The sequence below is a fragment of the Medicago truncatula genome, chromosome 8 (genome assembly GCF_003473485.1).
Source record: "Medicago truncatula cultivar Jemalong A17 chromosome 8, MtrunA17r5.0-ANR, whole genome shotgun sequence".
In the NCBI taxonomy this organism is placed as follows: Eukaryota; Viridiplantae; Streptophyta; class Magnoliopsida; order Fabales; family Fabaceae; genus Medicago; species Medicago truncatula.
In genome coordinates, this window is record NC_053049.1 from 21,616,097 (window position 1) to 21,635,796 (window position 19,700).

A 19,700-nucleotide genomic window follows, 5' to 3' on the forward strand; every position below is an offset into this window, starting at 1 on the left:
TAGCTAGGCCTTTTTATACCGGGTCATGAGTAATATGAATCAAATATTTGACCCGATTTCAGGTTTTAAATAGTAACCTTCACAGCCAATTTTTTGTAATTAGTTTGCATTGCATAGTTATTTCTGTTGTGGCTTTTTAACATGTCTTCTCCCAGGAAGTTACATTTCGATTCATCTAGCAGTAGTGTTGAGGTGAAAAAAACTGAGCCACTGGAAGACGTTGAATCTGAAAAATCGAAAATGCAAATTCTTGACAATTATCGTGAGCCCGTTGAATTGCCTCCATTCTTGAATGTTAAGAGAAATTCATGGGAGATCATTGTCAATGAATCTCATATGCAACCCAATCACAAACTTGTAAGTGTTATTTTTATAAATTTCTTGGCTATTTTATATTGCATTAATACAAGCATATCATTTTGAATATGCAGCGTCTCCCTGCTCATCTTACATATGAAGGTATTTTGAGCTCTGAGAAGAACATTATGCTAACTCAAATTGATCGAGATCGAGATGCAGTGGATTCATTTAACTGCGAGGTTTTGACTGAAGAAGGAGATCCTTATAAGAGATACATATATAGTGGTTGGCATGCATTTGTTAAGGCAAGCCAAGTTGAAGTTGGTGATAGGTTGTTGTTCTCCATTGAGAGTTATGATAAGAACATATTCGTTTGCTTTGTCTACGAAAGTGACATTGACAGTGAATATGATAACTGGAGTAATTAAGGTGTTTGATTTAGTTTGTTTTTATTATTTGTATTTTGTAATAATGGTTTAACTTAATATCATGTTTTTTCAATTCTAAGTATGTATTATGAGCTTTGAAGTTGGTAGTTTTTACTTGTCATTATTTTATTTTAAGTAATTTGAATTTATTCTATTATATAGTTATTTATACATAATTCTTTTTAAAATATATATATATATATATATATATATTTCTATATACGTATATATAAAAAATTATTAGTAAAGTAATCTTTTTTTTGAGATTGTATTAATTTATATTAAGTTAATAATTGTTTAGTACGTTTATTTAAATCTATTGATAAACAAAGTTTTTGATGTAGAATTATTAGTAGAATATATTGATATTGAATTGATATTATAAATAGATAGAAGAAATGTATATTAATTGTAAGGTAAAGATGAGAATGGAGTCAATGGAATATGTAAATAGAGTTGTTGGTACATAATAAGTTAAAGTAGATGTCTTAGTATTTAATTTACAAACACTTTAAACCTATATTGATTCCATGTGTGACTAAATAATCTGCTGTGAAATATCCTTCCCAGTATGAGCTTTCTTAATTGGAATTAAACCAAGCACTTTAGGCTTATGGAATGCACACTATTTTTATGTTCAACGATAATTACTGAAGCCATATTAACCTTACTCCATAAAATGAATCAAAAAAAATTTGGGTAGAAAATTTATCTCAGTTAAGAAATATAATTATAATAAGCCGCTAGTGTTAAAAATATCACCACTAAAATATCACTTTACATGTATATAATATATAAATTAAATGAAAAATTAACTATCATACTAACTCCGTTTCTTTTTAATTGTCACATTTTGACATTTTACATAAACCAAGATAGCCAATGATCGTTACTACTTTTGATGCAATAACTTGTACTTTTACTATAATGACCTTATTCATTTAATATCTCATTTCATATATTTCTCTTTCCGCAATAAATAACTAAGGATAATATTGGTAAAACAACATTTAATGTTGCATTGAACTTTAAAAGTGGCGGTTAAATAGGAACAAAAAATTTCTTCAAAAAAGACACTTAAAAAGGAACGGAGAGAGTAATTCAAACTCAACCTAGAACCCTATCCTCCATTGTGGTATCCTCCTTTGTGAATCTATAATCCCAATACAACCTTCAAAGGCAACTTTGATCGGAAATTAAGGGACATTCTGCCGTAATGCAAATGAAAGTGTGCTTAATAACTTCTCATTATCCTGAAGAATTGACAATGATGGATAAAACAGTTAATATAAAGAAATGTTAACCATTTAATTTAATACCTCTGTCCCTATACATAAGACCCTTTTGCCAAAATTACGGGAATTAAGATAGTGAATATTTGTATTAAAGTTGTTTGTAATTTTTATTGTTTTTACCATTTTATCCTTTAAAAGAGAGGGTTAGTTTATGTTTTCAACATAATATTTATTGCTGATTGAAGAAAAAGATGTATAATAAATAAATAGAGGCATGTATGTAAAGAAATAATTAATGTGGTTGGGAATAACAAAAGGGTCTTAGGGACAAAAAAAAAAAAAAATCAAAAGGGTCTTATAAGGTAGTATATAATAAAGCTGCTATATATCCTACCTTCCCAAACGGGACAGCTCAGGTTCTGCCAGTAGCATATCTTGCAATGGTTTTGCATCTATTCTTTGATTATCAGAGCTATATGAACAAAAAATGTGAACAATATTATAGTTAATGAGAATTGAGAAACTGAATTGTGTCAGTCTGTGTTGTGTGTCAATACATAAATGAAGTACGTGTCGTCTTCTGAAAAACTAATTTACAAACTTAAATGTTTACATCTGGTTTACTGCATCACAAATAAATGATAATTGTGTCAATAAAAATTAAGTGCAAGTTTAAGTGTTAACAAGTAGAATTTTTTTTAGCTCCAAACATAACTTTTAGGTTTAAATTATTGTTCAGCTTACTTTTATGTGAAAGTACCTAATCATAAATTATTTTACATTCAGTACACTTTTAATCAAAATCAACTTGACAAATCAAATATTGGATAAACAACTTAATTTGCAACTTATAGCAAAAGCGTATTTCGATAAGCGCTTATGTATAGGCTATTTATGTAACAAAAGATAAAATAAAGTTAAATTGATTTCGTGTAGGCTACAAATTGCTTTCATTAGCTATCTTGGAGAGCTTATGAAAATAAGCTGAAAATAGCTTATGAACGTGTCATAAGTTGATTTCCAGGTTCTCAAACAGTCTCACAAGTGCTATGTAATAGATAAGCTCAAATAAATTGTTGGAAATTCCGCCTTAATTGCGGTCCGCCCCTAGTCGCCTAAATTGCGATTTTCGGTTAGCCTTAATTGCAGCCTCCAACACCTTCATTGTGTTGGCTTTGAGGGGGGTGGATTTAGTCCCACATCGGATAGATAGTGCTCTTGAGAAGAGTTTATATAGAGGAGGCACTTCTCACCTTACAAGCCGGTTTTGTAAGGATGAGTTAGGCTCCAAATTTCAACATGGTATCAGAGCCTATCCTAGATCTATCGTTGGGCTTCCCGCATCGTCCACGCTTCAGGACCATTGGGCCGGGCTGAAGCGTGAGGGGGTGTATTGGAAATTCCGCCTTAATTGCAGCCTCCAACACCTTCATTGGATGAGTTAGGCTCCAAATTTCAACATGGTATCAGAGCCTATCCTAGATCTATCATTGGGCTTCCTGCATCGTCCACGCTTCAGGACCATTGGGCCGGGCTGAAGCGTGAGGGGGTGTATTTGAAATTCCGCCTTAATTGCAGTCCCCCCTAGTCGCCTAAATTGCGATCTTCGGTTAGCCTTAATTGCAGCCTCCAACACCTTCATTGTGTTGGCTTTGAGGGGGGTGGATTTAGTCCCACATCGGATAGATAGTGCTCTTGAGAAAAGTTTATACAGAGGAGGCACTCCTCACCTTACAAGCCGGTTTTGTAAGGATGAGTTAGGCCCCAAATTACAACATAAATCAATCTAAACAGACTCTAAGTAGAGGAGAAGATTCTGACATTAAGAAATGAGAGTGAGAAGACCGGATAGAGTGGCCCGAGTAACAGAAAATAGATCAGGAAATTAGTTAATTAAGGGAACATTCGGTGAGGTAGAGAGAAGGAGCTGGTCCTTCATTTTGGTTATCTTCTTTTTCCATTTCTCTGTTAATTTCACCACTCCTGTAAGGAGCATTTCTCCAATCCATAGCCATTTACTTTCTTTCACAGCTTCGGATATATTAGTCATTAATGGATCTTTGCATTATATCAAAACATTTGCAACCAAGTGCTGAAGAATTCTATCCTTACAATCCCTCCCCTTCTTATCCATGTAACTACTCTACCCAGAATTCTATCCTTACAATCCCTCCCCTTCTTATCCATGTAACCACTCTACCCAGTGGAAAAGGACTTTGATTGTTATTATTGTTGTTGATCATCATCATTTTGATGTTCTAGATAACCAGAAAAGGAGAAAATCATAATTTTTCACCTAAAAACTTGGTTACCTAAATATTGTTCATCAATACAGACATAACTAAATTCCAAGCAAATGTCATCAACTCTTCATCATAAATGAAATGGATGACTTTGAGCATCTAACTAAATAAAAAATATGCAACAGATTCGACAAAAAAGATATAAACCTTACCCATATATATGATCCATCGAAAGTAGTTTGTGGCGAAGTTTGTAGTCATTCCCAACATATGTAACAATTAGGCAACCGGCATCTGGGTGGGGCCAGCTTCTTGAGGTGGGGAACCGAAGTATAAAAGTACCACGTTCTTGAAATCCTCCAGGACCTTGAAGTGAAGCTTCTGCCTCCTCCTTGGTGATGAATCCTTCAATCCATTTAGGTGACATGGAATTCCAGATAGCATTTACCCAGTCCCTGGATATTACACACGCTACAGGGTACAACCAGCACCATAACTTCTCAAAGTTCTCTAGTGATAGATACTCTTGACATCCCGCAATGCTTCTTAGAATCTCAATGTCCTGCAACCATTACTAAAACAATGAACTTTTTGCAGGCTATTTTTCTATGATTCTGATACACCCAAAGATCAATCTAATTTGTATTTTATTTCTTTCAGTTTACTCTTGATATAGTCTTCTGATTAGAGAAAACATTGATTTAATCATGAGAGTAGAACTTGGGAATGTTTTCTCAATATATCGGTTAATACCCGATCACATAAGCCTCAAACTACTTTTTGTTTATAGCATTTTACCATGTTAATAACCATACATGATGTGCTAGTATCTATGTAATTTAATGCCAATTACAAAACCCAAGTTATAAACAATTAAATGTGTACTAACTTATTTAAATTTATGATACGTCCTCTGTCTCATATTCTATGTCTCGTTTAGAATCTGAACACTTCTTAAGAAAATGATTCATTACTTATACAAATTTCCGATGCAAAATAATATGTTAGACACTAATATATCCTTGAACTTCATTTATTATTTGCCCACTATATACTTACAACAACTTTAATAAATAAGGATAGCATTGGTAATTGGTAAAAAAAGTAATGAATGTTGTATTGATATTATAAAATGACAAATAGTTTGAGACAAAAAAATATTCCAAATGAGACACATAGTATGAGACAGAGGGAGTAGTAGTTTTCCTTAAAGAAACAACAAAGAAATCGGACCTGCTGAGAGAGAGATCTTGACCCACAAGAAGCAATCTTCATGAACTGCTCTTCAACCTCATACACAGCGCTCTTCCAAGGAATGGGGTGGTTGTTTGGAGACATTGCCAACCAAAGATTAGTTCCATCTTCTATCAATCTCTTGGAAATTAATATTTGGTTTCTGATTTAAAAAAAGCCAGTAATTAAAGAGGAAACATGCTGGGTAATTCCAATAAACGCGGTTAATTATATGAATATAACTGGAAGAAATTAGTGTTTCTTGTTATACTGCAAAATAATGACAGAAGGATGTGAAAGGCGCTGAAGCATATTCATGCATAATACTCAAATAAGAATTTCCCTTCCCACCAAACCTCTCTCCGAGACAGTGACCCGATTGTTACACCTTTCGTGCGGGTCAGAACTTACCCGACAAGGAATTTAAGTTTATTTATGATATATGGTCTGAACTTTGAAAAAGTGTTCGCTAGTGGAAGGCATTCCTCACCTTACAAGCCGGGTTTATTGAGGTTCAGATTCAAAGATGGTATCAGTGCCTGCCTAAGATATGTCGTGTCACCCATTATAGGGAAGCTCAGGTGTCGCCCCAAATTTTCAGACCTAGACATGGGACATGGTGTTAAGAGTGCCACATTGGATGTGATATGACCTGAAAAAATGTTTACAGGAGGGAGACATCTACCACCATACGAAATTCTAATATGGCATCAGGGCTTACTCGAGATATGTTGTCACCTATCATCGGGTCACAATCCAAATGCTCAATGATGGACGTGAGGCACAGTGATAAGAGTGTCTCATTGGAAGTGACCCATGCACCTCGCAAGCAGGTTTTATGATGTTGATTTAAGCCAAACCCACATTGAGTGTTGGATTTTTCAATAGTAGCAGTTGTATTTGCTATTGTGGCCAGGATTGTGAAAAATCATGATCATTGCAGGGCTATTCTTCAAATGGCCAAAACCCAATATATACCCCCGTGTTGTGTTATTCGTGGAACCTATCTTTTGCAGCTTCTTCCGGACTTGGCTTCCTAAAAGTAACACGAGGTTTCTGTTGTTCTAGGATAGGCACAACCCATTCAACAGCTGGGATAGCTGTGAACCAGCCTGCAATGGGATGAGCTTGGACCAGTCTGCAGTTGGAATAGCCAAAGGGTTACAATGATTTTCTGAATACTTTTTTTTTTTGCATCTGTAGGGTATAATTAAGTATTGAACAAATACAGATAAAATTTAGGGGAAGAGGCAACCTAGGAGAAGTCAGAGCAATTTGGAGGGAGAAAAACCTCTACTTGGCAGCATTAAGCATCGGAATACGGATCGGTGAGTCAAGAGCAGCCAAGCAAGGATATAATTTAATCCAGGACATGCAAGCAATAGTTGTGCAACAAGTTCCTAAAGGAAAGAAGCCTCTACACACCACCATGCGAGTCTGTTGGTGCACAAGAGTGAAATACCACAAGGGAAGAAAAAAATGGTGTGAACATCCAGAATAGTGTATTAACTTTGATTGTCCTGAGATTTAGGGGACTGGTAGTTCAGAGGAAAGCTATTCTAATGGTGGTGGTCCACTAAACAAGTTTGCAAAAAAATAATTGGGTGGTGGCAACAGTGGCTGGAAAACGGTTCTAAACACACTGATAGAAAGAAACAGTTGAGGAGCTCGGAAACCGGAGAAGAGTGACAACATCAAAAGAAACAAATCATTGATAATGAAATTATTGTAGCAGAGTTTCAGAGTTCAGGGATATCATATTTAGGTTATATTGAAGAAAAGAGAAAAACATAAAGACTTCTAGTATGATTGTAAGAATACCATATTGGATGAGATATGACAGAAAAAGTGTGTATATAAGTGGCAGGCATCTCTCACCTTACAAGCTAGTTTTGTAGGGTTAAGTTATGCTTAGTCCGAATAAAGATGGCAGTATCAGAGCCTATCTACGAACCATTGGAACTCGCTATTGGACAACTCAAGATAGCAAGATTATCATAAGATATACTTGCATATCATCTAACAAAGATTTATAATTTAAAGAATCGTTGTTGATTAACATATGATTTTTTCAGAACAACCTTTCTAGTAACTAGCAATTTTGTCCGACTATCAGAATTTGGCACTAACGCAATCAAATATAACTGCATAAAGAAAAATCAGCTACCCATGGTGGGAACATCCTGAAAAGTGTGAAACACTATGAGCCAGCTCTGAAATTTCTCTGTCTGAAGCAGAGATGGCAATTTCTTTAAGCATCTGAGATCTCTCGGCCAAGCCTGCCAGACAGTATTTGAAAATGGTCATATCCGATATTTGATATCTTCTACTTTCCAGGCTATTTGAAGGTGAATATCTCTCCCCTGTACTCTCTGATGATTCAGATGGAGAGACATCTGCTTCTTCAAAGTTAAGAGATCTGCCATCCAAGCTTTTTGGAAACCCCTTCTCAACCTAATTTTATATAAGACAAATATCAGAAAGAATAGTTAAAGGAAACATCTGAAAAGGTTTATAAAGCATGCAAGAATGTCAGTCAGAAAATGGCTCCATTAAGTAAAACAAAGCCATAAGCTAAGCTGATAGAAAAGCTAGCTTACAGCTGAAAAGCTAGTAGGTTGAAGTTAAAGTCTTTGGTAAATTCAACTGTCGTAAATATAAAATGACATAAAAGTAAACAATTATTTAATTTGAAATGTATCAAATTTAAAAATAAATAAATAAATGATTTGAGTTTCGATCCAATCCCTTCCCTTTCTTCCTCACTTCTTGCTGGTAACGGTTCAAGTCATCAAGGACAAATTGTGCAGTACACGTTGAATTCACCCATTTTTAAAGATGTAATGGTTTTATATCTGAGATTTTTGTTTCGGACAAATTGTTGTATGTGTAATGAAAAAGTCACTCGTCTATTTCTCTAGCACCAATTGTAATTAAAAAACATATTGACATTAGAGGGCTACTATATAAAGATGTAATAGTCACTCGTCTATTTCTCTAGCACCAATTGTGCAGTACACGTTGAATTCACCCATTTTTAAAGATGTAATGGTTTTATATCTGAGATTTTTGTTTCGGACAAATTGTTGTATGTGTCATGAAAAAGTCACTCGTCTATTTCTCTAGCACCAATTGTAATTAAAAAACATATTGACATTAGAGGGCTACTATATATTATCGTTGGTGCTTCTAACTTTCTATGGTATCAATCAAACTACATATAATGTTTTTTTTTTTTGGAGTGGCAAATGATAGTACTTAGTTGTTAGATTAGTTTTTTTCTCCTTCGTCTTATCCCTTAGCTTAAAGCCTTAAATCAGTTGAGCTACCCAACCCCCCACTACATATATGATTATTGACTTAAAAATGAAACAAAGATGATTATTGATTGTGCAGAACCAAGATGGGGTGTCAGATTTCAATTCGATAATTTTGCTCAAATATGAACATTGGACTTGCTTGATTTGATGTTCTTGGCTTTTTTCTATTTAGGATATTTAAAAAAATAATAATTGGAAATAGATAATACGTGCACTTTTTAATTGAGTTATTGGGTAGCTATTTTTTTACAAAAGGTTAACGAAGTATTAAAATTAAAATAATAAAGATAAAAATGTGAGAAAATCTAAAAAAGAAAAAAAAACTATAAGCTATAAACTCTAACAATACTTGAAATAGCATCTCCAAAAAAGCTATAAGCTGGTGAGAGAAGCTTGTTTACCAAACGCATCTCATTTGATCATACAAGCTTATAATCTTTTCCAATAAGCTATAAACTAGCTTATTGACATTACCAAACAGAGCCGATGTTTAAGTTACACCACTCACATTAAAAATTTGTGCTATAGTTTAGAAATATGAGAATATATACTTCAAATATTTTCTTCACAATATCATATTGTTATTTTAAACATGTTTAGTGCACGATATAAAACAAAGCATCCCAAGACATCTTCCTAAACGCGTAAGCTTTCTAGTAGTTGGGCACTGAATACAATATCAAAGTGTGTCTGACCGAGGTTCGTTACTTTCTGTATAGTTAAATCTTTACACAAGGATTCAATTAGCATGTGATCCATAACTCGGCATGCATGAGGGGCAGGTCTTAAAGAAAAAACCATCCATATTTCTTCCCGTGGGTTTAAGCTTATAGAATGATTTGTGACCAGAAATTCGGAAAGTAAAGCAAGTATTTCGTAATTTATTGTATTTTAACTACTCTCCTAACTCTGTTCAGTGAGGTCCTCGATTTTCTGGAGAGCACTAGTTACAATTAGTATTCTAAAAATTCAAAACATGCTAATTAAAATTTCAGTACATTCAAGTTGAAAAAGCTTGTGAATAATCAAAGCCTATCAAACACAAAATGAATGAAAAAAGCTGGTAGAAAATAGAGACATTCAAGTTGTCTCTGTAGTGATGATCACACTACCCTGTAGTGAGTGGAGTACCGTGTAAAAAATAATATTCATAAAAGCAACAACCTACTGAGTAGGCCATCCGTGCACATGCCAGGTTTCAATTTATGTTTTTTTAAATATAATTACGTATGTTTCTTTATGCTTGAGATAAAATAAGAATGCAAACGAAACAGGAAAGTACCTGATTAGCAGTCCATACATGAGAATTACTACATTCTACACCAGATTGCTTTAAGGTGGGGTTGGCCTTAACTGATACAGATATCTTGTCAAGTCCAACTCTAAACCTCTTCATCAGTGGGTTGGTTTTTTCTTCGTGACCAGAATTCATACTTTCCAATGACACGTCATCAATTGCTGAAGATTGGGACAAATTGAGTCTTTCAAGAGCATAAGTTGACTTTTTCCACACCAGCGTGGATAATTTTGTGTTACGGCTCCTGGAGATGCATCGAATCGGACGGGTGTTTGTCTGAAGGAAAGGATAATCTCCTAATTTTGGAACACAAAATCTGATGAGGAACAACCTGCTATCACACTTGGATGAAAGCTGGCAAAAGGAACAATGGTTACTGATGGAGCAAGAGAATAATGGAAAGAAATTACATTTACCAAAAATTTAGACCAAAATTTGAAATAAAAATAAATTAAATAAACCAGGTCATTGTAATTTACAGTATTATTAGGCAAAATTACACTTTTAGTCCCTTAACTTAATTTCAGGTAACAGTTTGGTCCTTTATCTTTTTTTCTATTTCAATTTGGTCTTTTTTGTCCATTTTCATATACATTTTTAAGCTTCAAATTAAATATTCTTATGCAAACATAGACAAAGATCATAGATTTGAAGACTGAAAGACCATAAGAAAATAAAATCATGAATTTTAAGCTTAAAAATTCATATGTAAATGGATCAAAAGGACAAAATTGAAATGAAAAAAAGATAAAGGACTAAACCGTTACCTAAAATAAAGTTAAGGGACTAAATGTGTAATTTTGCCAGTATTATTATTATGAGTATTAGTATTATTATTAGGAACAGTTATGTTTTAGGCAGTTACTACAGAATAAGGTACTGGATAAATAAGGGATCTGAAGGACAATGTCAGTAGGCATTTTATTGGGGGACTGGTTATTGTTTGGGAGAGACCAAGCTCTCGAATTATTGGAGGGGAGAGAACCAAGACTCTCGAATTTCTTGGGAATATATTGTAATCTTACTATTAGTTTATATTTTGATATCAGTTCCTGTCAATCTATAAATAGGAGAACACAAAGGTTAGAGAGTATCTTTGAGTATTTGTAATTTTTAATGGAGTATTCTCTATTGTGAAGGGGAAACTCTTGGAGGAGGGATTAGTTCCTATTTCTTAATAAAAGTGACAAGGCTAATAGAGATGCTAGTGATACTGTAATAGGAGATCCAGTTTAGGGTATTGTGTACTTAATGGATGAAACCCATCTCGGTGAAGAGTAAAAAGAAATTTATTGTTGCTAGGTCAAGCTCAGAGGTTGATTATCATGCTTTGGGAAGCTAATATTATTGTAAACTTTTCAAGCTGATCATGTGCTTCACGAATTGAAGTTTTTTGAGATACAAGTCCTATGGAACTTGATTGTGATAATCAATCAGCATTTGACCTCTCTTCAAATCTAATTTTCATGTGCGGAATAAACACATAAGTAGATTGTCCTTTTATCCTAGAAACTAGAAAAGATCGCTCTCTGGCATCATCAGGACCAAGGTAGACAAACTCGCGATCCAACTCGTAGGTCGATTCTTGACCCGGTTGGTGTTTCGCTTTCCATAAATCCGGATTTCAGGGTCGGGTGAACCCGGATTCACCCCAAATGCATTTTTGCAATCAGAAAGGCAAAAAAACGTGTTTTACTCTTATTATTCTCTGAAACGGTTTCTGATTCCCTCATTAAACCCATTGATTATTGAAAATCTTCCCAATACACCCACTATCAATAATTAGGGAAATTTTCCAATACACCCATAAATCATGGAACCTTACCATTTTTTTATTTTTTATTTTTTTTATTTTTTATTTTTTATTTTTATGGTTGGTTATATGTGTTATTTGCTACCGTTTTGGAGTTTTAAAGATGTTTTTAGGTGTGATGTGCTACTGTTTTGAATTTTAGAGCTGTTTTAAGTTGTTTAATGTGCTACTGTTAATGAATATGAGTGTTATTTGAAGTTTTTTTTTTCTATTAAATTATGTTGCTTATGAATATGTATGAATTTATATGGAATATATATGAATTTTTAAATTTGGTAGGATCTTACGATCCGTACGATCCCTCGATTCATGATCTCGTGGGTCCTATCCGATCTTACTTAGGATCTCGAGTTTGTCTACCTTGATCAGGATATCTTTAATAAGTTCCAAAGATTCACCCAGCAAACATTGGCACTGAATGATCATGGGGTCCTAGGATAACTTGCATATGTAATAAGCCAAATACAAATCATACATATGCTACGGCTTGAGGGGAAGTGGACTGCAACCTTATTTCTACGATTCTTTCCTGATTTCCTTTTTTGATCTTTGATATTGAAGTTTACATTCTTTCCTATCCCTAAGTCTTTGGGATTCTTTGATTCGGTGCATTGTGTATATATAAATGTTAAGAAACCCACATTGGATGAGATAAGGCTTGAACATATGTTTATAAGTGGAGTGGGGGTGGTCCACACCTTATAAGCCGGTTTTACAAGGTCAAGTTAAGCCCAGCCCAAATTTTAAGATAATATCAGAGCCTATCCAAGATATGTTGGACCACCTGCTGTCGGGCCACTCGGGTCACACTCTAGATGTTGCGTCAGGGGTGTGTGTTAAGAGTCCCACGTTGGATGAGGTAAGACCTGGGCATATGTTTATAAGTCAGGGTAGTCCTCACTTTATAAGCCGGTTTTGTAAGGCTGAGTGAGGCCCACCCGATTTCTAAGAATAAGTGTACTGATATCCACTTTGTCAGTGAATAATATCAGATATTGTGGTATTATAAGTAGAACCAATGTTCATGCGGTATTTTTACCTGAGATATCCTGAGCTTAAATGATGCACGACCCAACAAAAATTTACTAGGCCTTTCACAAGAAGAAAATTCAATTCCATCATAGCTAGACAAAAGGGGTGCTTCGTCATCAGTTGTATTCTCAACTGGAGCCCCCGTGTCAGCATACACAAGTGAAGCAAAAACCTACAATAACCAGAAAACGGTAACGTGAATATTAAAAATTCCAATTTCCTTTCAAGTAGAGAGCCTTTAACTTGAGAAGTATTAAACCAAGGAGGACTATAAACCTCATTCTCCATATCAACAGGCTGTCCAAATGCATCTGATAAAACAACGTCTAAAGAGACATTCCTGCGACAAGATGCCTGTGCCAAATTATGCAAAGGCAACGTTTAAAATATAGCTGAAACGAGATGGGAAAGTTAACCGCACTTAAAACTCGACATAATTTTTGAAGTTCTGAGAAGTATAACCATAGTAAAGAACAGGGTGAAGGTTTATAGTTGCATTGCTAGAAGTGAAATCAGTATGTGACTACTAAGAACATTTCTAGAACTACAATCAGTGAGTAACGCAATAAAGTGGCTTAACTTTTTAATCCCTTATATATAGGGTTAGACTATAAGCACTTCAAAATTGGCAAACATAAAGTGTATCACATATTTCCAAAATTAAACTCTGCCAACAATGTAAAAAAGATGATTCCAAAAAATGAAAGGTTCCTTTTAGATCGTGGTTCATAACAATAAAAAAGAAGACCTAAAATAGACTAACAGGGTGTTGTGTACAGAACATCTTTCTTACTTTACCACCAACAATGCCCCAAACACCATCACTTTCTTCTTCAACCTCAGAGATGGATGATTCATCTATTGATAACTTCAGAGGAGGGTCCTGACAGAAGATCAAATATAGTGATCAACACAGGAATGAAGTATTGTGCTGATTCTAATAATCTAAGAGAACAAACAAACAAATGAGAAACTAACATAGAATTTCAAGAACCAAAATTACAATCAGATGCACAGAATCACCTTTAAATGATGATCTTTGATAGAAGAAAAAGTATGGAATCCTTCATAATTGTGCACATAACCCTGCACATCACTACTGTCTCCACAAAGATTGGCCAAATGTATTTCCTTCAAATTACTTGAATTGGATTCCTTATGTAATAAGGAAGACAGTGACTTTTCTCCTACAATCTCCCCATTAATGTGAAGCCGAATATAATTTGGACAAACCTGTAATAACAAAAGGAGATAGCCATCTCATATTCCCATCAAAAATTCGAAAAGAAAAAAGGAATGGACTAATATCAACCAACTAGCAGCAAGAAATGTGCTCCATGTATTTACCAAAATGCTTAAGGTCAAACTTAGGTGCATTGCAAGTCAATTGTCTTTCTCTTTTCATTTTATTTACTCTTACATATTTCAAATCTAGAAAGGAAATATGAAAAATCACACCACACAAAGAATAAAAATGTGTTTGGGTCTGTCTTATATTACACTACCCCCATCCCTATTTATAAGCACCTTTTAAAATTTTCAAATATATTAAGAAATGAAGGTAGTATACTTAATGTGTCTATTTTGTGTATCAATGTTCCTAAAATACCTTTTGTATAAGAATGTGTTTAACTTCAACTTTTCATCTTCCAAGACAGTAAGTGGTATTAATTATGGGTATTACAGTTAGGGACAAATTTTATTTTCAGATGAGGCTTATTATCAAAGACAGAGGTAGTAATAAACAATATATAGGAGTAGAGTGCAAATGACATTAGTGAAGTGAAAGCTATAAACAAAGAAACATATAAAAAATAGCACAAGCTAATCCTCAAGTGGGTCACATAAGATACCTCACATCCAACATGAACCCATTTTTCCAAAGGAAACTCAAAATCAACAGTAACATGTGGAACTTCTGTCCAAGGACCCATGCAAGTAACAGGAGCTTCTTCATGTAAGTAAAGAACAGGCAAAACATTGATTCTCTTATTATCGTTAATAACGAGAAAAGGAGCACTTTCGGAAATGTCAGAGTGAATCTGCAAACCCAATTAATTTATTTAGCTAGCTGCATTTTCAATAATCAACCAAAGAATAAAAACAGAATAATACCACAAAAGGGGACATAATGATAAAGTATTGCAGGTAAAAAATTGGATCAACAAATTTTCAACCATAAGTATCCAAGTAAACCACAATGCTAAATTGGTATACTCAGATATGCAAAGCCTTTTCTGGGCTTGCACTAGAGAAATGGCATCAAGTGGTGGACTCGAGTTATTTTAACAGCCTCGATCACATAATGTTAGCATCATAGATAAAAATGTAATAGCAAAGGTCCAATCTAAATTCTAAAACACGTATTATGTTTAAAGAAATGAAAAAATAAAAAATAACAATAGTATCTACGGAATACGCAAAAACATGCAAACAGAAAAAGGGGTGAAAAACAACACCACTATTGCGAACCCAAGAAAATCAGCTAAATTAATCCTATTAAATCGCTAAATATAAAAACTCTTAATAACTCGGAAGATTTGGGCACACAATAGTTTGATTACATACTAAAAGTAACAGATACTAAACTATGATTATGATAAGCATTCAGACACTTTAAGAACACTCCCTTAAAATCTAGTCTAGCTATAAAGGAGAAGAAGCAATCCACTTAAATACTCCACCGAACATCCCATAATGCTCAATGTGGGACTTGGACAGTTGGACACCCTATAATACCCAAGTCTTTATCATAGCACTATCCTGAGAGCCGACATCTCATCAGCTGCACTCCACGACACTTTACTCGGTCTTTCTGGTCAGTCTCTCTGTAGATAGCCTTTTCTGTGCTGCCAGCAACCATGTCTGATACTAAATGATAAGTATCGAAACACTTGAGGATTTCTCCGTTAAAAGCTAGCTAGGTATCAATGGAGAAGAATCAAGCCATTAAAATACTCCACCGAGCATCTCATACTACTCGATTCCAAAATCGGGAATCTCGTAATACCCTACTCTAAATCAGAATATGAAAACTTGAGGACTATGTATGAATGGAAACAACCGCTCGCACAATACATTTATCACACATACTTAATAAAATCACTTTTTCCCTAAAACAAAATAGTTGTTTGGTGGTGCCTCTAAAAGAGAATTTAAAAAACAATAACATAGAAATCTATGAAATATTAAGGCTAAACTGCACTTTTCGTCCCTTAAGTTTCGAAATGTTGTGATTTTAGCTCCCTATTAAAAAAAATGGCAATTTTGGCCCCCTTCGTCTCAAAATTGCTGAGAAGACGCCATGTGTCCCAAAAAAGGGGCCATAATTGCAACTTTATCTAAAGATAAGGGGTCAAAAAACATATTTCCCTTATGTTAGGGGGTCAAGAGAGCATATTTCCCTAAACATGGGGGGTCACTTTTGCCATTTTTTTAATAGGGGGCCAAAATCGCAACATTTTGAAACTAAGGGGGCAAAAAGTGCAGTTCAGCCAAATATTAAAAAATGAAGAAATTGATACTGATTTTCAACTTGATTATTTGCAAGTTTCTTCCGGCTATTTCAAAATGTACAGCTTCTGGATATAAATTTGAAAAAGCTACAATTATCATCAAATATTAAACCCTTTAACCAAGTGTCCAGGATGAATCGTTCGGGAGTACACGAATTCGATTCTGAATATAACATTTTTTGTCGGACATTACTTAATTAAAGGTCTCCATTCCCTTGAAACTGGAGGGTTAACAAAAAAAAAAAAAAAAAAAACTTAAACCCAGGGAAACCGTTAGTGAAATAATAAAAACAGAAAATGAAATTGTAAAAATCAATGAAAGAGAAAAATGAGTGATTGACCTGATGAAGAATGGTGGCAGGGAATGTAGTTGATTTGATGAGATAAATCCAAAAGCAGAAAGAGAAAGTTCCATCATATTCATCAAAATCCAAACACAAATCCTTCAGCTCACAGTACCCTTTGTTTCTTCTTCTTATTTCATCATTACCCATAATCTGTGTCAAGTTGAAACTAAAATCGGTGAATTGTGTGTGACTTTGTGTTGACGGTTTTGTTTTGTTTTGTACTGTTTGTTAAGAGTAACGGTTTGGTTCAGAGTGGCTCCCTCCCTCTTTGCGCTGAAACCGGAACACAATTGCTCAGTAGCCCAAATTGCAAATTAATCAATTTTTTATAAAAAATAAAAATGAAGGTGATTTTAGGGTGTCTTTTTTTTTTTTTAGGGGATTTTATAAGGTGTGTACTTAAAAAAAATTTGATAAACAAAATAGGATCAAACAATTTAAAAAATAAAATAAATTGTTATCAATAATAAAGTTAATGAATGTAAATCCTCCTCCATCTTCCACATTAATATAACCCCCTTTAGTAAATGATCGTTAGTGGTACTTAATTACATTTGATCATTAGCATTGCTAAATTGTACGAACTAAATGACGTAAGAATATAATCCATTTGAGGTTGGTCTAGTGGTTGGCTTGGAATCTTGGAGGTTGCTCCTCCAAAGATTTCAGGTTCGATTTCCTTTGGTGCTAATTTCGGTGGGCTAAGTCCATACAGAGCTTGCTCTGCCTTTAAACGGAGCATCCGCAAGTGGGCGGTGGAATTGGTCCCTCAGATTAGTCGATTCTTTCAACAAACAAAAAAAATGATGCAAGAATATAACTTGTGGTATTTTAAAATGAAATTGAAGACTAATAAGTCCTACTTTGATGGAAATCATGGCCGTGTGATAGTGAAACTCAACAACCCATATCATTTCGTGTGTTTCGCTTGTCAGGTCTTCGTAATAAGGATCATTATCCTTTAATTATTCACTTGTTTATTTGTGTCCTATAAATAGGACTCATAAATTACGAAGAAAAGAAGTTGGCGGAGGAGGCACTTAAGAGTAGACGGTCGAACAAAGCGAGTAACGACGGACGCCGTAGCGATAGCGAGAAAACTAAAAACTTTTGCCCTCACCCCAGAGACTAAACTCCGCTCAATGTAACACCCCGTTTTCCCAACTTAAAAATTTCAAACATATTATCAGAGTATTCAACACATAAAAAGAATGTTACACTTCTAAAAGTCATAAATGAGATAATTAACTAATTATTCGACATAATTCATCAACATATTAGCATCGGATTAAATTCTTCATCATAAATAGTCTTTGTAACACCCCGTTACCCAAAAGTAATTTAATAAATAATAATTCAACATCAGAGTAAATCCCAAATGGGCATGTCACACTACTAATTCAAAATTTCTTAAATAGAATATAAAATTTATTTAATAAACATCCTTCAAAATCATTATTAAATTTGCAGCGGAATATTTTTCAACTTAAATAATAACAACATCCAATATAATTATTTTCCAACAAATAATTTTGGCATAAAAGCCTAACAACAGAAATTCATCAACCATAGGGCTACATCAGCAATATTCAAAATTTGATACATAGGAAAGAAGTTAAGCAATAAAATCCCATCCCACGTATCAGAGTCCTAGACACTTTGAGCCACCACCTACTACTCAGGATCACCTGCAAGTTACCCATAGGAAAGACAACATTTTCAAGTAGAAGGGGTGAGATTCACAACAAAAATATAGATAAATAATTCATCAAGTTGAATCTAACACCCTATCATAATAATATTTCATCAACATATGTAATATCATCGTTATCCACATCAACAACATTCGGTAATTAAGACCAATAACTGCAACTCATGCAACACTCGACACCTCCACTAGACTCCTCTACAAATGCATGTGGTACCATAATCAGGGCCGAAGCCCTCCCGCTAATTGAATGGTTAAAGCATTCATTTTCAGGACATAAGTCCTCACCGCTAAACACCGCTTTGAACAACTAGTGTTCCACCGCTTTGAACGACAAGGCGTTCCAGAGCCGAAGCTCTCCCGCTTTTATGCTTATGTAACTGACTCACTTGTGTATATATACATACAACTCAACCATACATATATGTATATATGACTCACAACTCCACAATGCAACAACATATATGACTTAATTAAATAAAACATACATCTCAGTCAACAACAAATCATTATAATTAACCCAACAATTTATATAATTTATTTAAGTGTAATTATACATGAAACATCACTCAACAATTAATCATGCTCTTGGTAGATAATATAGTCATATATAATCATAGCACAACCAAAAGAATCAATCAAAACAGTGCGTACGACAAGGTACCCAAAACTCAAAAATGCCTTCAGTTCTGGGCACTTTCGCCAGGGCAAAAGACGAACAAAAGGCGAACAGCTACTGGGCACTTTCGCCAGGGCGAGCAAAATGCGAAGGAATGGCGAACTAAGTCAGTGTTCTCGGGAAACTTTCTGGACACTTTCGCCAGGGCGAACCAATGGCGAGGGAATGGCGAAATTTCGCCATGGCAAATCGTGTCAGTTTCAGAATCGTGAATTTGTAGTTTTTCACCAAAAACCCCCAATTTTTCCCAATTCATACCCCAAAACAGGTTATAGTAATGTTATGCAATCCTAAAATCGCCCGGAACATAATTCTAACACTAAAACAATGGTTCCTACACTCATTCTATCCAGAATTCGAAGAATCAAAACCTAGACCCCAAATTCCCAATTTCTACCAGAACTAGGTTAAACCTAAAATCAGAATTCAGAATCTATACTAATGAAGCAAACCTCACCCTTACCATAGAATTGCAGAAAGAAATGCACATCAATTGATGAACTTGGCTCTACTTGCTCTTCTCTCCCTTTTCTCCCAAAACTGACAGTCT

The 19,700-nt window shown here is 34.6% G+C and overlaps 1 protein-coding gene across 1 annotated transcript; it reads right to left on the reverse strand.

The window, feature by feature from the left end:
• Positions 1–1,723: 1,723 nt before the first annotated feature.
• On the reverse strand, positions 1,724–17,080 carry LOC25502489 (SH2 domain-containing protein A). Its single transcript, XM_013590023.3, has 12 exons — positions 16,758–17,080; positions 14,755–14,943; positions 13,925–14,134; positions 13,695–13,784; positions 13,178–13,255; positions 12,909–13,073; positions 10,042–10,410; positions 7,607–7,893; positions 5,440–5,602; positions 4,419–4,768; positions 2,358–2,435; positions 1,724–1,981 (listed from the first exon to the last, which is right to left on the reverse strand). Exons 1-12 carry the CDS (start codon positions 16,908–16,910, stop codon positions 1,963–1,965), a joined length of 2,151 nt encoding a protein of 716 aa, XP_013445477.2. The 5' UTR covers positions 16,911–17,080; the 3' UTR covers positions 1,724–1,962.
• Between the last annotated feature and the right edge of the window lie 2,620 nt (positions 17,081–19,700).

Bases quoted from the DNA above. Each gene is read 5' to 3' on its own strand.
- LOC25502489 (XM_013590023.3), bottom strand. From the start codon at position 16,910: ATGGGTAATGATGAAATAAGAAGAAGAAACAAAGGGTACTGTGAGCTG. The intron at 10,411-12,908 runs GTAAAAATACCG...TCCTTTTGCCAG, and splicing joins TTAAGCTCAGGATATCTCAG to CTTTCATCCAAGTGTGATAG. The intron at 7,894-10,041 runs GTACTTTCCTGT...ATATAAAATTAG, and splicing joins ATGTATGGACTGCTAATCAG to GTTGAGAAGGGGTTTCCAAA.